This window comes from Populus trichocarpa, chromosome 19, assembly GCF_000002775.5.
Source record: "Populus trichocarpa isolate Nisqually-1 chromosome 19, P.trichocarpa_v4.1, whole genome shotgun sequence".
NCBI lineage: Eukaryota > Viridiplantae > Streptophyta > Magnoliopsida > Malpighiales > Salicaceae > Populus > Populus trichocarpa.
Window position 1 is genome coordinate 6114268 of NC_037303.2, and position 19228 is coordinate 6133495.

Genomic DNA, 19228 nt, shown 5'->3' on the forward strand with positions numbered 1-19228 from the left:
CTACCATGCTGGAATGATGTGGCAGTTTAGAAGGATTTCAGGTCGCCATACATCCCGGAGACTATTTGGGTGGAATACATTCAGCACGTAATGTCTGAGTGTTTCATAGGACGGTCAAAGTCTGGTGCGGGGAACCAAAGCCGACAAATTCATGGTTTGGTTACCACGCCTACCAACGACTCCATTCCATTCGTTTTGCATGCGAACCGGATGGTAAGATTTATTTTATTTATATTTTTTTAATTTGTTGTTATTTATAAATATATTTAATTGACAATATTTTTATCTTACAAGCTACAACTCTTGGACGTGAACCAAGTCTAATAGAGCTTTTTTATGAAAACGCATGTGCGAAGTGATGACCGCTAAAAAAGATGCGACAATTTATCGACAACCGAACTCAACACTTTATGGTACGTTTGTTTTCAACCATTTTTTTATTAAGTTATTATTTTCTTGAATTTTATGATTTCATTTTTTATTTCCAGGAGACATATAACAACTGCTTGAAGGAGAGATATAGGGAGGATCCTTCAACCCACCCAGATTTCAATCCGGATTTGTGGTTGGAGGCAGGATCATCTGGCGGACCCGATAGAAATTGGGTGTACGGACTCTCTAATACTATGGCCGAGAACTTGTGGACGACCCATAGTGTTTCAATCGTTAAGTGCTCACAATTAGTCCCGAGCACTGAGTCTCCGAAATTCACGGTCTTGTTGGATTAAGGAGTGCAAGAACAAATGACCCATGTCAATAAAAAAAATATGAATGACTCTTTGTGGATTATGAAGAACTCCGCTGAATGGTCATAGATATTAAATCACAGATGGGTGGTAAATATGCACCATCTTATTGGCCCCACGGTCTAGGGGATGACCAACCTCCTTCTCCAACGTCGCCTTTGTTCTAATTTCATTGTGTTTTAATGTATAAGTTTGAAATAAATATTTGGTTTTTATATTAAGATAATTGATTTTTAAATACTTAAATTTTCTACAATTTATTTTTTTAATTATTTTCTATTTTTGTTCAATACATTTTTTTAAAAATATATATTTAAATTATTACTGACATGGTTACCAAAGAACTTATTCCGTCGGTATATTCTAGAGAGTTGAAAAAGAATTACTGCAAATACCACTACAACTGTTAAATTACCGACGAAATAATTTCGTCGGTATATTTCAGAGAGTTGAAAAACATTACTACAAATGTCACTATAACTGTTAAATCATTGATATTGGAATACGCCCGTTGGATTATTCTAGAGAGTTGGACAAGAATTACTGCAAATGTCACTGCAACTCAGCGACAAAATGACCGACAGAGAGAAGCATATAATTGTTTTTTGACGTGCATTGTCCGTTTGTAAAGTTATTAGTAATTGTTTTTATTAAAGACGAACTTACTGACAAACCAAAAACTATTAAATTTGGTAGTTAACCGTGATTTCGTGATTTCAATTCAAGGGAGTCATTCATTTTATGATTTCTTTTATATATTTTTTCATATTTAGTTAGTGTTATAAATTTAATTTTAATTTTAAATCTAATATAAAGATTTTTTTTGAATTGGCAATAAATTTTATTCATGATAATATTTAATTTGAATAAAATAAAATAAAATAAATATTCTAGAATTGGATTATTAGAAATAAAAAATATTAATATGAATATTATAAATTATAGTTTTAATTTTTATATGAAAATAGTTATAATTTTAATGTATTTTCTTATTTTTTTTCATTAGAAAAATCATTTTTATTTTGAACAACTGAACCCCGTTTTCAATTGAAAAAGAAAATTAGGAAAGGAAAAAAAATTAAAATAGAAAAGGAAAATAATTTTCGATCTGTTAATAAACACACACCCTTGGTATTTCGATTATAGGGTTTGTATTTTTCTTTGATACCTTTTTATATATTTATTAAGAGCATAGGCTAGTATGAGAATATAACTCTTACCCTGTTGATTACACATAGAAGGAAAGAACTGTACAGGAAGTAAATACACAGGCAAGACAAAACATTCCTGCTCTTCTGCCATTCCCTAGCAAGACAAACATTCTTTGATTCCTTGAAGCATTCAGCTGATCACAATTCCTTATGAAGTTGCAAATTTAAAATGGAGTTTTCATCCTGCAGGGAAACTATGCTTTAAAATCAACCAAACATCTAATTGGACAACCTTACAAAGCATGTCATTAATGCTTATAAACACGCTAGTAGCTGCCACTCATCCTGGGCAATATATGCAGTCCAGCTACTTGCTGTCCCTGCGGTGGCTCCACCACCCAAAACCGTGCAGGCCTCGCCATCACATCCACCACAACAATCGTCTCCCCATTCGCGCAAACCACACAAACTCTCCCTCTTCCTGCGGCGATCTGCTCAGCGAGTTTAAGCTCTGGCAATTCAATGACCTTCTTCCAACAATCATTTTTACAATCATACTCACTCAAAGCTCCTGTTACTTCATTCACCACATAGATAGCATCTTCATTCATTGTAGCTGCTGGTCCATTCCATCCAGCTAGCATCCCTCTAGGCATATCATTCCATTGGTTTTCTTCTACATCATAAACCAAACCTTCTTTCGGTGCATTGCCTTTAACGTTGACCATGTAAAGCTTGCCTTTGTATCCTATTGCCCCAATAGGTTCCCTGCTAAACCTACCATCTTTCAGCGGTGCCATGTTTTCCCATCTCCAATGGTTACCTTGTTGCCTGAAGTCCCATTGTTCCATTGATCTAGCTACTTCTCCACTGTACCGTGGACCAACCCCACTCGCCACATAAACCCTTCCATGCACAGAACCAGTGGCACACCAACGCCGAGGGCTAGTGAACGGAGGACCAAAGAACCACTTCTTAGACTCTGGATGGAAGACTAATGGCCTAGACAGTGCTGGGACAAACTGGTGAGTGGTGCCAGATATAAGAACAAGATGGTTAGAGACTGTTAGGGATTGTACTGAGAGCTTTCTTGATAAAAAAGATGGGTGGCGGTGGAGGAGGTGGAGTGGGGGATCTTTTGGAATACTAGGGACTGATCGCCATAATGATGATATAGGGTCAAATGACATGAGCTCAATTGACCTGATTATATCCACTTGATTGTCTTTTGTGGTAGGATACGATGATGATGCAGAGAGAAGGGCGTAAAGGGAGAAGAATGGGGCGAATAATGAAGAATAGAGAAGTCGCCGCCATGCATGTGATACAGAGAAAAGAATGGAAGGTGGGAGAGAAGTGAGACAGTTTTGAGAAAGGTGGTCGGGTAGGCCTGGCAACAACGTTTCATTGAGAGTATCAGGGAGCTCATTCTTCCTGGTTTTCTTATTATTCGGGAAGGATTTCATGGAAGAAAAATTGTTTTAAAGTTAAGAAACGAAAAAGAGGGGGAAGCGGGGGATTTTATATAAATATATCTTGTAACAGAGGAGTTGATGTACTTTCTTTTTCACTAAGAATTTCTCTAGCTGAACCATTTATATGAACATTTATTGTTTGGCTTTCTTATGGCGCAAAAGCGAGATTAGGTTAGTCATAGATAAATAATATTTTATTTTGTTTAAAAAACTTGAGTAAAAAAAATGAAACTTCTCCGTCAAATACAATATTTTTTTATTTAAAAAACTAAAAAAATTAGTTTTTTTTTAGTTTTCAAACTTTATACTAAGTTTAAAAAATATTTTTTAAAAGGTTATTCATAGTTTTTCAATACAAATGTTTCATAATTATTTTTTCAAATGAAAAAACAAGAACGAAACATTTTTTTTCTTTTAAATAAAAGTACTTCTAGCAATTCAAAAGATTAAAATTAATTTTTTATATTTAATTAGTGTCATAAATTTAATTTTTGATAAATCTAATATGAAGATGTTTAATTTGAGTTAAAAATATATTTTTTTAATTAAATCTTTTTAATCTTGATGAAATAAAATTAATACTCTACAACACAAATATAAAATATTAAGATGATTGTTATAAATTATGATTTTGTTAATTTTTTTATGAAAAATAGTTATAATATTGATGTATTTATTATTTTTATTTTCAAAAATAAACAAGTTCTTTAATTTTGGATATTTTTCGTGATTGAGAAATTTTCTCTCAAAGGAAAAACCATACAATATGAAATTTATTTATTTTGGCTAACTTTCTAGAGATAAATGCATGCATGGGTTCTATATATGATCCATAGCCTTTACTAGAGCCGGTTGGAGTAACAAGCATTCACTTCTTGGTTTCTCTCTTCCTCTTATATTCACTTCTTGGTTTCTCTCTTCCTCGTTATAATATGGCCCTTCCATATTCTTATATATATGTCCTTTTCTTGAGTCTAGTCCGAGCATCCTCTTGCCCGAGGCTGAATAACATAAGTAGTGATAATGTGGTGGCGAACTCCAAAGCCAAAATTTATAATTATGAAAGAAAAAGTACGCCTTTGGACATGGAATCACACGAAAGATTTTGACTGCTTCACCTTGTGATACGGCAGCAAGTTAAAACAGCTGATGGGTGCAGATTAAGTAGGAGTAGGAGTTGCAAATTGCAACCTAATGCTTGACCATATTCTCATTGTCATCTTCTTCTCCAGGAACCACTCCACTACTGGCACTAGGTAACAAAAAGTAAAGAAGAAAATGTAAAGTTAATTTGGCACGGTTGTAGCTCCATACAGTGTTTGTTCATTTAATAATCAATACATGTGTCACAAGTCTAGGTGTGAGGGCATGCTGGTAAAACACTGTTGGGATCTTGACAGCATGTATGGACAGTAACAATACCCGTGGGCAGAGGTAAATTAGATAGTAGTGCATAACAGGTGTGTATGATTCATATACTTGCATTGTAGTGGTTTGTCTATAACTTGTAAGAGTTTAGGGAAAGCCTTTTGGGTATGTGAAACACCTTAGTTTATAGGCCAAACATGAGTTGAATTGTGAGATAGGTTGAGTCTAGAAGGGGATTCGACTACCGTATAGGGATCCAGATTTTGATGGAAATTTAACGTTGTGGCAAGTGGTATCAGAGCATGATTACATGCTAGAAAGGATATTTGGTTGTTCTGTGAAAGCTATTGCTGGTAAGTTTCTGAAACTTGTGGTTGACTTCATATGCTATCAGGTATGGAATCAATTCGTGAAACATTGACACGTCTAGAAGGCTTGATTGGGCCAATCCCAGAACACGTAGATTGCTCCATTAATAAGAGACTAGAATTGGATATGGATATTGTAGAAAAGGCTACTAAGAATATGTGAAACTCACGGCAGAAACAAGCTAAAAGTTGCAGGTTGTTGAAGATGAAATTTATGTTTTGAAGAGAGCAGTAACAAACATCTCTAGGGGTGGTGGCATGTCCAAACCAAAACTGTTAGAGTCAAATCCATTCGGTGGTGGGAGAAGTTCCAAAGAGTTAGAAAATTATATGTGGGATATGGAATAATACTTTAATGTAACTAAGATTGATGTAGGTGAACAAGTGACCATCAACGTGATGTACTTGTCGGGTGAGCAAAACTGTGGTGGAGGACCAAAATTAGAGAGGATTTGAATACCGGATGATCAAAGATTGATACTTGGGTGCGTTTGAAGCAAGGATTAAAGGAATAGTTTCTATCGAATAATACGTCCCAAATTGTAAGGAAAGATTTGAAATGGTTGAAATTATTCAACTTTATATCTGGTTTGCAACCTTAGGCACAAGCAAAATTGAGTCGACAAAAAGTGATCGATTTGTCTTTTGCAATTGATGTCGCAAATGGTTTATAATTTTAAAACAGTGATAAAGAATGGGTCTGGGTCTGTTGTAGCCCCCTCAAAATCAAAGATAAAAGATAAGAGGGAAGAAAAGAAGAATAAGAAATTGGTAGGCGTGGATTCAAGTCTGCTAATGACAAGGGTAATGACAAAAGAACCCAAGCTAAATGTTGGCTAATATTATATTTGGGGGACCACACTGTACTAGAAAATATATGAAAGCTATTTTGGTCAATGATAGTGAACATGAGGAAACAATCATGCATATGAACCCAATGCATGCGTTGAACTATTTGGTTATGGAATTAGAGGATTCAATAAACAAATTCAGCATTGTTAACATTGATTTGGTGCGTCTAAATGCTTTGCGGCAAGGAAAATTAAGTGCTTTGTACACTCTAATGTATGTCAAAATTAGAGTGAATGACAAGGAAATTACTTCCATGTTAGATTTTGGTGCTACAAACATACTTGTTGTTGACAGGTTGGTGACGCAACTGGAACTGCAATTGAGTAACAATTATACGGCAATGAAGGCACTGAATGCAAAGGCACAAAGGATAATGGGAACTACTTATAGTGCTGAAAAAGTGGTAAGGGAAGTATGATTTATTGGTTTATGACAGTTGATGATTTTAACATCATTTTTAGCTTAGACTTATTGAAAAAGGCTAAGATTGTGTTGATGTTGTGCTTCGGTGTAATTTTGATTACCAATAAAACATGCCTTGATTTTACGTCTTGCTATAAGACTTTGGTGGTCGGAAGTAGCAAGGGTAGCAATAGCATGATTTCATCTATCGTGATCGACAAAGCCTTAAAAAGGACAGCAAAATGTTTTTGGTAGTAGCAATGGGTAAGGGTTTTGGATATATTAAGCAAGTGTTGAATGTCTTTTCTAAATTGTTAGAAGAGTACAAAGATGTCATGCCTCTTGAGTTGCTGAAAAGCTTCCACCGAGAAGAGCTGTTGATCACATAATTGAACTAGTGCCCAGTACGACACCACCATTGCAGCCCTTATATCATATGTCTCCAAAACTATGTTGCTCCTATTCTGTTTCAAAAAAAGGTAGATGATAATCTTCGAATATGTGTGGATTATTATGCACTAAACAAGGTGACGATAAAGAATAAGTATTTGGTGCTGCTGGTGCAGAACTTGATGGATAGGTTAAATGGGGGCTTCTATCTTCATGAAACTAGATTTTAGGTCTGGTTATTGGCAGGTTAGAATTGCTAAAGGGCACAAGCAAAAATGACTTTTATGATGAGGTACGATTCAAATGTGTCTTTAGTTATGCTATGCGGCTTAACCAATGCTCTATGTTCTGTAACTTGATGAACAATATGTTATATGAGTTTTTAGATGACTTTATGGTCATGTATTTAGATGACATTGTGGTTTTTAGTACAAGTATGGAGGATCATGTGGTGCATTTGTCTAGGGTTTTGAGTAGGCTGAGGAAATATAAGTTGTTCATCAAAAAGGATAAATGTGATTTTGCATGTTCTGAAATTATATTCCTAGGGCACTTGGTAAGTATGGGCCAAGTGAGGATGGATCTGAAGAAAGTATAAGCTATACTGGAATAGGCAGCCCCTATGAAGGTGTTTGATTTACAATCCTTTTTAGGTTTGGAAAACTATTATTATCTATTTATTAAGGGTTATAGCAAAGTGGTCACCCCTCTGTTCAATTTGTTGAAGAAAAATTAGAGGCAAAAGTGGTATAATAAATTTTAACGAGCATTCAACAAGCTGAAAATGAATGTTACGTCAATGCCAGTGTTGAAACTATCTGATTTTGAGAGGCCATTTAAAGTGCATATAAATGCTTTGGATAGGGCTATTGAGGATGTACTAGTATAAGAGGGACATTCAGTTGCATTTGAAAGTCAGAAACTAAATGAGGCAAAACAGAGGTATTCGACACACGAGAAAGAAATGACTGTGGTGGTTCAATTTCTTGGTGTGTGGTGGATGTATTTGTTGGGGCTGAAGTTTACTGTGAAAACAAATAATGTGGACGGCATTTTCTTTATAACACAAAAAAAGTTGTCGCTGCAGCAATATCGGTGGCAAAAGTTCTTGGCCGAGTATGATTTTGTAACACAAACTGGAGCGACACAATCAAGTTATGGATGCACTTAGCAGGCACGAAGTTCTTGCTACTTTTTTTCCTTTGTGCAAATGAAGTTGGACATGATGGAACGACTTCATCAAGCTGCTGAAAAAGATATAGCTTATAAAAAGTTGAATGATCTTGTACAAGAAGGGATAATACAAAGATATTAGCTGGAAAACAATCTCTTCAATGCCAAAAAGGGTCTAATCTACATGCTAAAAGGGAAGTTATGAAAATTCTTGATGTTAGAGACACATGATTCGTAGTGGGTTGGACATCTAAGGAGGGAAGGGATGCTAGATTTGTTTTCTTAAACATATTATTGGCCGATGATTAATGAAGACGTAGAGTTATATGTCAAAACTTGTCTAGTATAATAGGAAGACAAAACCTTATAGCAGTGTGAGATATGTTTGATTCAGCCATTATCAATACCAAACAAGCCTTGGGTGTTAGTTTCTATGGATTTTATTATGGGCTTTCTGAAAGTAGATGACATGAATGTAGCGCCATGGTGGTTAGGGATAGATTCACCAAATATGTAAGAAAATCACTAGCAGATTGATTCAATAAGGGTTGATATCAAAATATGATGGGCTTTTTAAAGTTAAGAAGAAAGTGGGAGTTATTGCATACAGTCTGATCTTACCAAAATACTTGAAACTTCACCCCACGTTTCATGTGAGTTACTTAAAAACCCTACTACAAAGACAAAAAGGACCTAGATAGAAACAAGTCACAATATCCCCCCCAACGATTCAGAAACAATTTGACAATGGCATTGTCAAGATCATCCTCAATTTGGTCATCATAGGAAGACTTAATGAATTGAGTTTTTAGTGAAATAGGAGAAAAACTTAGAGGTTTTATGGGAGAAAAACACAAATTTATGGCAATTTAAAGACAAGGTACAAGAATAACTCACTTTTATTTCGACGAGAGTGTCAGACTCTTCAAATGGGGGTGGTTTGTCACAGGTTTAGGAGCAAAGACATGCCAGTGAAAACACTGTTGGGATTTTGATAGCATGCATGGAAAGTGGCAACATGCTTGGGTAATGACAGATTTGACAAAAGTGCATAACAGGTGCGTGCGAGCAACGAGTTCATGTTTAACATGACTTCGGACTTGGGTGGTGGGTTGTCCAAGATATGCAGAAACACAACTATGATGGCAGAAAGGGTTCAGATGATTGGTTTGATGGTTTATTGGGTGACAAACCAAGAGAAGTTACAATAGTGGGCAATTGGCGATAATTTTTTATAATTATAGTTTTTTGACAAAACTACTCAGATTTGTTTAGATTTGTATTAGATCAGTTTCTATGTAACTTATGTATTATTTGTAATATAAATAGAGGTCAGAGTTGTGTTGCGTGCAAGATATTGTGCATTGCACACATAAAGAATTTTATGGATTCTTTGTTACTGGATTCTTTGTTACTGGTATTAATATAGGTTGAGAGTATTTCTTGTAATTGTAATTATGCTTATGATTATGATTCTTATACTTGTGTTGTTGTGGTTTGTCTATAACTTGTAAGACTTTAGGGAAAGCCTCTTAAACGTGTAAAACACCTTAGTTTATATACCAAACACAAGTTGAATTGTGAGATAGGCTAAATCTAAAGGAAAACTAGACTGCCGCATAGGGATTCAGATTTTGATGAAAATTTGACCTTGTGACAACATGCATAACAAACAAATGAAAACGACAGCTACATGTGAAATTTAATTCATTGGGTTACTTTAAATTTAAAAATATCCATCTTTATATATTGAGGTTCACCATATAAATATCTATTGTGTGATTTAATGGCACTAGAAAATTCAATAATCAACTAATCAATATTCTGTCACTAGATGGAAGTTGTGTAGAGAGGGGTTATCGTCTGCTTGGGGGAGATCACAAAGAAAGACAGAGAATGGGTTTGGCTGATTTGAGAATGAAATTGAATTTTTATATTTTCCTTTTACTGGCGTATTAATATTTCATCGGTATTATAAATTATACCAATGAAATATATAAAAAAATTAAATAAATATCCATCCTTTTGGTATAATTATTATTTGCTGATGAAATTGACTTTGTCAGCAAATTTTAACTACAATTCTTCTTTTTACCTATGATCAGTAACTTCTATTGATATTTAATTAGACAATTTCTAATAGTGCAATTAGAAAAGACTAAAAAAAGAAAACTTTATTTCAATCTAATTTGAGCTTCTTGTACATCTTGTGTTAAAAAGTAAGGACAATGTCATAGCTAAAGAAGTGCATTGCAAGCGGTGAATTAGGTGCCAAAGTAATCCTTGTAGAAAACAATTGGAATATATATGTTTTATTCATGTAAATAGTTAGGGAATCATATATTGGAGATTATTTTTAGAATCATATTAATTTTAAAAAAATTAAAATTAAATAAAATCTCAAAAATAATTTTAATTTTACTTTCTGATTTTCCTTGTAGTTAAGTCCTTGATAAAATTAATTTAGCCTTCCAAAATCCTCATTGAGTTCGTACTCATCTAAATTTGTATTTCTTTATCCCAAATAAAATATTCTCAACAATGAGGCTTTTTGTCAATTAGTATTGAGTTGCTAATTTATCAATCTTGTACATTTTGGTCCTGTAACTTTTCCACTTGTCATTTTAGTCCACCACCAATTTTGACTATCTTCTAGCTTTCTTTATGTTTATTCTCTTGTATTTTTGGATTTTCTTTTTCTATTATTTTTTTCTTTTCTTGATTTTTTTAGTCAAAAACAGGTAACAACAAAACTGATGATGCATCTCATATCACAAACTTGTTTTTTAGAGAGATTGTATGTTTACATGGAATTTCTAGCAGTATAGTTTTCAAATCATAATGTTTGGTTCCATGGCTACTTTTGGAAGGCTTTGTGGGGAAAGTTCGGTACTGAACTCTTATTTTTGACAACTTGCCATCCTCAAATAAATAGACAAACTAAGATATTAACTATAACTTTATCATAATTTTTTCATGTTGTTATTCAAAAGAATCTGAAAAGTTGGGAAGAATGTTTGCTTTTTGTTAAGTTTGCTTATAATAGAACTGTGCATTCAACCACTAACTTTTAGGCTCGGTTAATCTTAGAGGAAATTTAGGCTCCTACCATTATATCTAGCATGTCATCCATTCAAGGAATGATAAAATGATACTTGATTATAATCATATTGATGGCTCGGTTATCTACACACATTATCCATAATCCATCTCTCTTAGGTGTTAACAAAGCAGGTATTGTACATGAGCTCAAACTCTCTTGTATAAATTCCTTTTTGTAATGGTTCACATACTTGTCTTTACAATTCGGCATGTTCATTAGGGTTCATCCTCAAGTGAGGCAAGTTTGGGAATGTGGTACTAGGGACAAAATCTATAGCACATTGAATGTCACACATAATGGGTAAAATATCAGGTAGTTCAAAGAAAAAAAAAATCCTTATAAACCTATTCAGATTTTGGCCTGTAGCTGATGATTCATGAAAATCAATTGCTTTAGTAAGAAGATGCACAAATTTTGCTTCATTTTGAGCTTAATATATATATATATATATATATATATATATATATATATATGCTTGCATTTCAGTCATCACGAAACAGTAAACTGGTTCTACGCGCAACACCTTTCTGGTTATATATATATATATATATATATATGCTTAATAAAACAATGATATGTGTCGACCACCATCATTGTAATTAATTTTTGCATCTACGCGCAACACCTTTCTCTCTTTACTTGGCTACCAAACTCTTAAATTATACTAGAAATATAAGTCAAAGTTGATCCAACTAGAAGGCAAGGGTATTTTACGAAAACATAGAACCATATCTTCTTGATATTTTGAATATTAGAAAGATATGTCAATTCTTATCAACTCTTTTTTCTTACATTATTTCTACATAATTACCTATCGCTTCTTTGAAACTTAACTTTTTCTAAATATAATATCCTTCTCTTTTTGGGGACCCTTATTAAGTGATAAGACTACTTAAACAACAGCTTTTACTCTTCTTCTTTTTAATATCGTTCTCTTTAAACAACAACCTTAAGCCTCATTTAATATCGTTCTCTTTTGTGGACCCTTATTAAGTGATATATTATCCATCTCTTAATTAAAAAAAATAAAAAAACCTTTAGCCTCCTTCGCATACATGGGCAAGGTGTTCTGATGGCTTTTTCTCTTCTTCTTTTTTTCTTTTTTTTTTAGCACTATAAAAAAATTATTAGATTCAATTTCTTTTCAGTTTTGATATTTGAATATAGTTCTTAAATATTATTATAATTTTTTTATTTAAATTTGAATAATTATTTTCAATTATTATGTGAAAATAATAACACAAAAAATAAATTATTTTTGAAATTTAGCCTAAAATTGAATGTTTAAAGAGATTTGAAGCAAAAATCACAAAATATAAACATACTATTTTGTTTTCTTTTTTAAACTTACTTCAATTATCATGAAATTTTTTTTAAATAAAAACAATGCTTCTAGTTAAAAACATTGCTATGCATAAAATAAATAAAAGATACATTAATAAACAAAAAATTATCTTTATGACAAATAAAAAAACAAAATGATTGTGTTTTCAGTTTTAATGACAATGCTAAAAAAAATTTAGAGACTTAGAAGTTTCTTTTTATATTTAAAAAAATTTAGATCCTCCCACGTCAAGCATGCAAACTAATTATAAATATGAAATATAAAACATAAACTTTTATATATATATATATATATATATATATATATATATATATATATACACAGGCGCGCGCATATGTGAGATAGAGAGAGAGAGAGAAGGTTTTATGATGTAATTAATGAGATAAGGTTTTAAATTGTAGTAGAAAGAAAAAAAAATAAAAGAGAGAAAACCACAATTTTAATTTTATATATATATATATATATATATATATATATATATATATAAAATTCTGATTTTGGTTCAAAAAACCATTTTATTCATTTTAGTTTGCGAGGAGAGAGATACTTGCTAAAAAAGGGGAGAAAACTATCGATTAGCCGCGTTTCGACAATAAATTGTCAATCTTGATGGCAACTTGTTTCATTCAACAAGGGGAGTTCCATGAAGGTAGTTGAAGAAATGTAGTTCCACATTTCTGGTTGTGACCTCGTAGAGAACACAGCACACGCAATAAAATAACAGTGGTACTATGACCTTCAATTTAGATGCCTTTAAGCATAATACGAATATGCTTAAAGAGTTGCGAGAGGTCATGTCAGAAATTGTTAGCAATCTAATCATGGATTCATCATAAACTGACATTGTCACCTTGCTCACGTACAATAGAAGCTGAGAGAATGCCAAGATCACGATTTAAGAATGTCAAAGCAGACTCACACTCTGAAATTATTCTTGGAACAGGAGCAGCTTTTGTTTCAGATGACCCAACAGCAAGAGCTGAATGTGAGTCTCTAAGATTTCTTAAATTCCCTAGGAACTGCCACAAAAGTAGAAAAATGTTAATTCAGAAAGAAAAAATGGTAACTTTGCTTGTTTTCCTGATATAAATTCAAGATGATGAGTAATTAACTGTAAATGGCTTTGAGATCAAATGCAACATCTCCAAAAATCATTATCACCAATCAGATTATAGTATAACAATGCAGGCGAGCATAATTATCAAGAATATAATAACTCCACCTCTAGGGTGCTAGATGATTTTCTAGCAGGAAAACAAGTCTGATACATTTGAGCACAATATTAAAAACAAAAAAGAAGGAGCAAAAATAAACTCAAATTGTTCAAAAACATCTAAGCTAGCAATATAATTCAAATCTATAGCAGAAACCGAATCAAATCTTCATATTAAACCATATAAATTCATTTTTTTTTTTAAGAACAATAGAAAAACAAAACTTCTAGTTCTAGTTTAGGCCTATAGAAAGGGCATGTTAGGTCTCCATAATTTAGTGTCCAAGAAAACTGCCTTGGTGGAAAACAAATCACGTTCTCCCTTGGTCTAAAACCACATTTTCTTTAGCATAAATTGATGAAAAGAACGCAAGTTTCCAAGGCAACATTGCTTTGCCAAGGCTTGGTCAATGTTGCCTATGCGAGCCCTTGGAAGTTCATCTCTTACATTTTCTCTTACTTTTCAGTACCATATAATGTTAGTGATAATTCTCATATTTGCTATACAAAGATTTACAGTATGATAATCAATCTTTTTCTAATGCTTCATGTTCCTAATCTAATATTGAGAGAATCTTACTTGGCATTTCAACCTCTTCAGAAATTTAAAACGGAAATTGAGGGCCTTTATCTGCCCTCAACTACTTAGTCATATATAAACTCCGGAGATGAAATATTATCAGTCATAACTCTATGCGATGATGTATCATTGTGTAGTGACTTGACTGATAAAGTGTTGATAGGATTCAAGAAATATTAATTTTATGCCATGTAACCTTTCAAGAAGATGAACATGAAAAACAAGAAATGATGCTGAGATACCTTCCAAAGCATCTTGTATGCCTCCAACAACCGGTTGGCAGCGGGTCCAAACCCATGAAGTTGTGGCACTTCCATCATGTGTGTCCAAGGGCGTATTTCCTGAAAAGGTAAACGAAAAATCAGATTACAGTTAAAATGTAGCAAGAGAATGCTTGCACTCATTATCATAAACTTCAAGACAAAGATGCTCGAGCATAGCTGCATAAGCTTCCAAGAATAATGTTTTATGCTGAGAACAGTTAAAAAAGTACAACGTGCTAAAGATCTGAGAGAATTTCTATTGAGATTTTCTTAAAACATCTCTATGAAGAGTCATAATCAACCAGACAGAGAAACTCAACAAATGGGCATAGCAACTCATAATACCTAATGCATAAAAGAGATCCAGCGTAATGTAGAAAGTTTTTTTGTTCAGATATGTTAGGATGGAGCAGAGAAAACACATAAAATATATTGAATGATCTTGAAATTCCTAAAGAGATTCCTAGAAACTTCTTCATTTACATTCAAGCAGACAGGATGATTAAAATTATATATTGTGATCTAGCAGAGAAAATTCAGACCTTAGTGTATATGACATTGAATGACCTTGCAATTTCCAGAAAAGATTCCAAATGTGCCTGGAGTTGGGATTCCACCTCAGCATACTCCTCGTCTGGATTGTATGCATGCTAAATAAAACATATATGCATTGCACAGAGTTAAACACGGGGTGAAATCAGATATGAATGAGATGGAAAAAATAAAAGAGTTGCATTAATACTTATTCACAACACAAGAAATTGGGAATGACTCACCAATAGAGGAAAATAGGTATTCAGAAAAAGAACAATTTGTTAAAAGGTGGGAATTTAAGAATTAATATTATATTTTCAAGGCAGGGAAATGTAAAAACAATCAGTTGTTTTAAAAGATCATAACAATAGTTTCTCCAAAAATGGCAACATCATGTCTAGAGCTACAAATCTAATGAACACTTTGCAGAAACTCTCTTCCCAAATGTGCACACAGTGTGAATTGTAGACATGATAATGTAAATTGATCGAACAAGAGAAACACAAAGGGCCCTTTTGAACAGAAAAGAAAAATAAATAAATAAATAAAAAGAATCGAGATTTGGATAAACCTTAGATGCCAAATCATCAACTTTCTGCTGAAGATTCAGAAGTATTTTTGACTGTTCTGCAAGCTTTGTCTCCAACTCAGATACATCTGGTCTGCAAATGTACTTCGATAAAAGGAAGGTAATGTTACTATATCTTGTGACATGAAAAAGAAAAATCATCATTTATGAGTATAAATGAAAAGGGATGATCATGTCATATGTTTGGCATCAGCTTTGATAGTTGTGTTCTATAAATTGCTTTTATATGTCTTCTTCAGGACTTACAATGGAATTCATTCCATATAAAACAACTTATCAATAAACTTGGTTGTCTAGAGAAAAGATTATAACACTTTTCTATGTAATCTACGTAGGGTCAGACTTGAAAATCACCAAAGGGGTTTGTCTTTGATAGCAATTGACAGGCATGGTTTAATATACTTAAACAAGAAGGGTGAACAGGCAAAACGAGAGAGGAGAATGACATAATCTTACAATGGATATATGGATTGAATCTGCACATCAGCAGGGAACAGCTTGCACTCCTCTGAGAAAATTAGAGCTTGTTTCTCTGCAATAGAATCTACGAGTTGTATGTCTTTTGCCACCTGTTCATCTACACTGCAAAATAATACAAATAAATTTCATAAGAACAAAGGACGCAAGGAAATGCAAGCAATAAAGGTTGCAACATTTAAGATCAAAGAGCTGATGAAACTAATTCAAACAGTAAACTTTAAGCAAAGTCAACCTCCATTCTAGATTATCAGCATATCTGCTAGCCTCCACGAGATCTACTATTAGGCGAAGCATTTCAGTTCTGTCTTCATAGCTTCCTTGCCCCTGAAACACAGAGGCATTAACATTGCACTCACTTGAGAATAGAACATCTAACATATGATTCCAAGTTGACTTGATCATAATAACTTTTTAATCTTCACTTTTTGAAATTTAGACATTTCAATTCGTTTGAAAAATGCAAAATCTTTTACCTCACCTGCCATTCATCTATTGGTCCATCTTAAAATTGTAGTTTATACAAACTAGACATAAGCATGTGCATCAGTTGTAAAGCGTGAAAGGATATTAAATTCATAAGTTACCAGGGTTCCTACTGGAAGGTCGTGTTATAGTTAAGAAGGGTTTTCAACTGCACTTAATGTCATTGAAGCAAACTAAGTGAAATGTATGAAAACTTACTTGATAAAAAGGTACAATTATTGATCAAAAGATAGCCTTTTCATACACAAAATTAAGCAACCTACTTGGATGACTTCTGTGTCTAAAGTTGAAGTGATGCCCAGAAACTTTGCAATCTCTGCCAGATCTGCAAAAAAATGCTCAGTTAGTTTTGAATTGCAAGTTGCAGCAGCAGTAATATAATCACAAATGTTAATGAGCCTTTTTCATATTATTACAAAGATCTTGGAGAAAAGAATGACAAAAACAGAGATGTCGCAATACCCGGATAAAAGAATAGTTATAAAAATACAACAAAGAAAACCTATAGGTATATCAAAAGGCCAAAGTCCAAAAATTTAGACTGGTAATGATAGAAAATTCTCACACCAAGCTTTTCCCCGAATCCATTTTATGAAGAAGAGGAAATGAAATTTTGTAAAATACTCATTGTAGACAAAAAAAAAAAAAAGCAATACAATTCACTTTCTAAATAAGCTAGTTAAGGATAAATTGGAATGGGTTTGGATTCTGACTGAGATCTTCTAGAAGAAAATAAGTTGTACAATATCTGTCTAAATCCACACTCTACAATCAGGTATCATGTTGAAACAAGAAGAGTTGGAAGTTCCTCTATAAATCAGATTACTGAAGAAATGAAACGTCAAAGAATTAATATTACCTGATAAAGAAACCACAAATGGGTTTGTGATGACCGATAAAGATTTTGGAAGACTATAGACAATGGATGTTTCTCAACACACTCCCAGAGGAGTATGAAATAACCAATACCAACTTCATACACGTGATTAACTTAAGAATTCCAAATTTCCAACCATTAGATTGAAGCTCAAACTGCTATTGATAACCTTTTTACCAAGGAGAATCAGTTTCTAAAAGAAAGCACGAAATCCATTTGCCCTGCAAGGAAATATTTAGTTCATTGAAAGTCCAAGATTCCAAGTCTCCATGGGTTTAAGGAATAACATTACTGGAAATCTATGCATATATATGAAATCCCCACTAATGAACCATGATTCTCATTACAATGGCAAGAGAATTCTAAACATGACCCTCACAACAACCCTACATAAAAAAGACTCGAGTAACAATGAGAAAAGACACTAGAATCTTTATCAAGTCCATCATATTCTATGATCCGATTGTTTTTTACTCCAACTATGCAATTGTTAGATGTACAATAAAAAACGAAAGGTTGACTTTCTGAAGGTTAAATATATAAAAAGTAAAGGAAAGAAAAGGCTTACATTGGATACGAGCAGTCTCTTCGCCACGATCCATAGTATCCCGTTGTAGATTTAGCTGCGAGAATGGCGATTTATCACCCAATAACCTGCAATTCAGAGTACCAAAGATTTTTAAATGCCCTTCAGACAGCAAATTCATTATTTCCTTACAGAGAAACTAACATGTCTAGCACTATATATATATATCCAAATTAGACAGTTCTCAGCAACCAAACAATCAAGAATCACCAAGTAAAGTAGACATACATCATCAAAGAAGTAACAAGGCAAATCTCCCAAATTAATTTTCTCCTTGACCCGCATTTTCCCAGTAACCAAACAAGCCGGCAACAAAGAGAAGTTGGAAAAAAAAGAAAAGGAAAGGAAAGGAAATCACAATACATTTGGTTCAATTTTCCCAGAAAAAGAAAAAAAATGACAAAGAACATGATGATGATAATAAGGGGAAATGGGGTACTTGAAGAAGAGCCATTCGAGAAGAGCATAACGTTCCATGCCAGCGAAAAGAAGAAACTGAGCGGGAGCATTGGCTCTTGGATAATTCAACATCCCCAGTTTTCTCTGTATCTCTTCCATTTGCTTCGCTGCCATTTCTTTTCTTCTATTTCTTGATTTTGATTCAGTAGTTGATCTTTTGCTTCTTTATTTCAATGGAATGGAGAGACAAAGTAAAACTCTGCTTAATAAATTGAGAAAACCAAGAAAACTTGAAAAAAAAAATAAAAAAATTAAATCATAAAAAAAATTGATTAAATTAATTAAAATTTTAAAAAAACCAACCGGTTTGGTTCAGTTTTAGTTTTATAAGCCTAAAACCGAATCGAACCGAACCCAAATTGAAAAAAAATCGGAAAAAAACCGAGCCAAACCGGAAAAAACCGAGCTAACCCGGTTTGAATCGGTTTTTTTCCTAAAAACCGAACCACAACCGGTTGGTTTGAACCGGTTTTAGTTCGGTTTAGGTTTTTTTTAAAAAAAATTTGGTTTAATTATTATTTTTTTAATAATTACCCTAACTCAAGTTGTTGTTTGACTTTACTATTTCTATGTTTGCTTCACATCGCTTTGAATGAATTATAACCTCCTCCTTTCTTTCTTGATGAATTTTCAAAGGAGAGACCTCTTCTATTTGGATTTTGGAGTTGCTTTTATGTTTTATTTTTTTTTTAATAGGAGAGGTTAACAATTTTGATTACAATGAAATATATTTTAAGAGAAAAAAGAATTACTATCATGAAAAAACTAACACAAGACTAAGTTGCAATCTT

At 33.2% G+C, this 19228-nt stretch overlaps 2 protein-coding genes across 2 annotated transcripts; both read right to left on the reverse strand.

Moving 5' to 3' along the window:
• Nucleotides 1-1948: 1948 nt before the first annotated feature.
• LOC7491090 (F-box/kelch-repeat protein SKIP25) lies at nt 1949-3466 on the reverse strand. Its single transcript, XM_002325853.4, has one exon. It carries the CDS (start codon nt 3361-3363, stop codon nt 2224-2226), a length of 1140 nt encoding a protein of 379 aa, XP_002325889.2. The 5' UTR covers nt 3364-3466; the 3' UTR covers nt 1949-2223.
• A 9620-nt stretch (nt 3467-13086) lies between these two features.
• On the reverse strand, nt 13087-18636 carry LOC7491091 (AUGMIN subunit 7). The gene is made up of 9 exons (XM_002325854.4): nt 18418-18636; nt 17961-18046; nt 16779-16840; nt 16265-16356; nt 16009-16134; nt 15535-15625; nt 14972-15079; nt 14409-14507; nt 13087-13392 (listed from the first exon to the last, which is right to left on the reverse strand). Exons 1-9 carry the CDS (start codon nt 18549-18551, stop codon nt 13204-13206), a joined length of 987 nt encoding a protein of 328 aa, XP_002325890.3. The 5' UTR covers nt 18552-18636; the 3' UTR covers nt 13087-13203.
• Nucleotides 18637-19228: the final 592 nt, after the last annotated feature.

What these genes read in the sequence shown, in the direction of transcription:
- LOC7491091 (XM_002325854.4), bottom strand. Translation starts at nt 18,551, where the DNA reads ATGGCAGCGAAGCAAATGGAAGAGATACAGAGAAAACTGGGGATGTTG. An exon ending in TAGACACAGAAGTCATCCAA is followed by an intron (nt 16,357 to 16,778) that starts GTAGGTTGCTTA and finishes TCTGTGTTTCAG; the next exon opens with GGGCAAGGAAGCTATGAAGA. An exon ending in TCAATGTCATATACACTAAG is followed by an intron (nt 14,508 to 14,971) that starts GTCTGAATTTTC and finishes TTACCTTTTCAG; the next exon opens with GAAATACGCCCTTGGACACA.
- LOC7491090 (XM_002325853.4), bottom strand. Translation starts at nt 3,363, where the DNA reads ATGAAATCCTTCCCGAATAATAAGAAAACCAGGAAGAATGAGCTCCCT.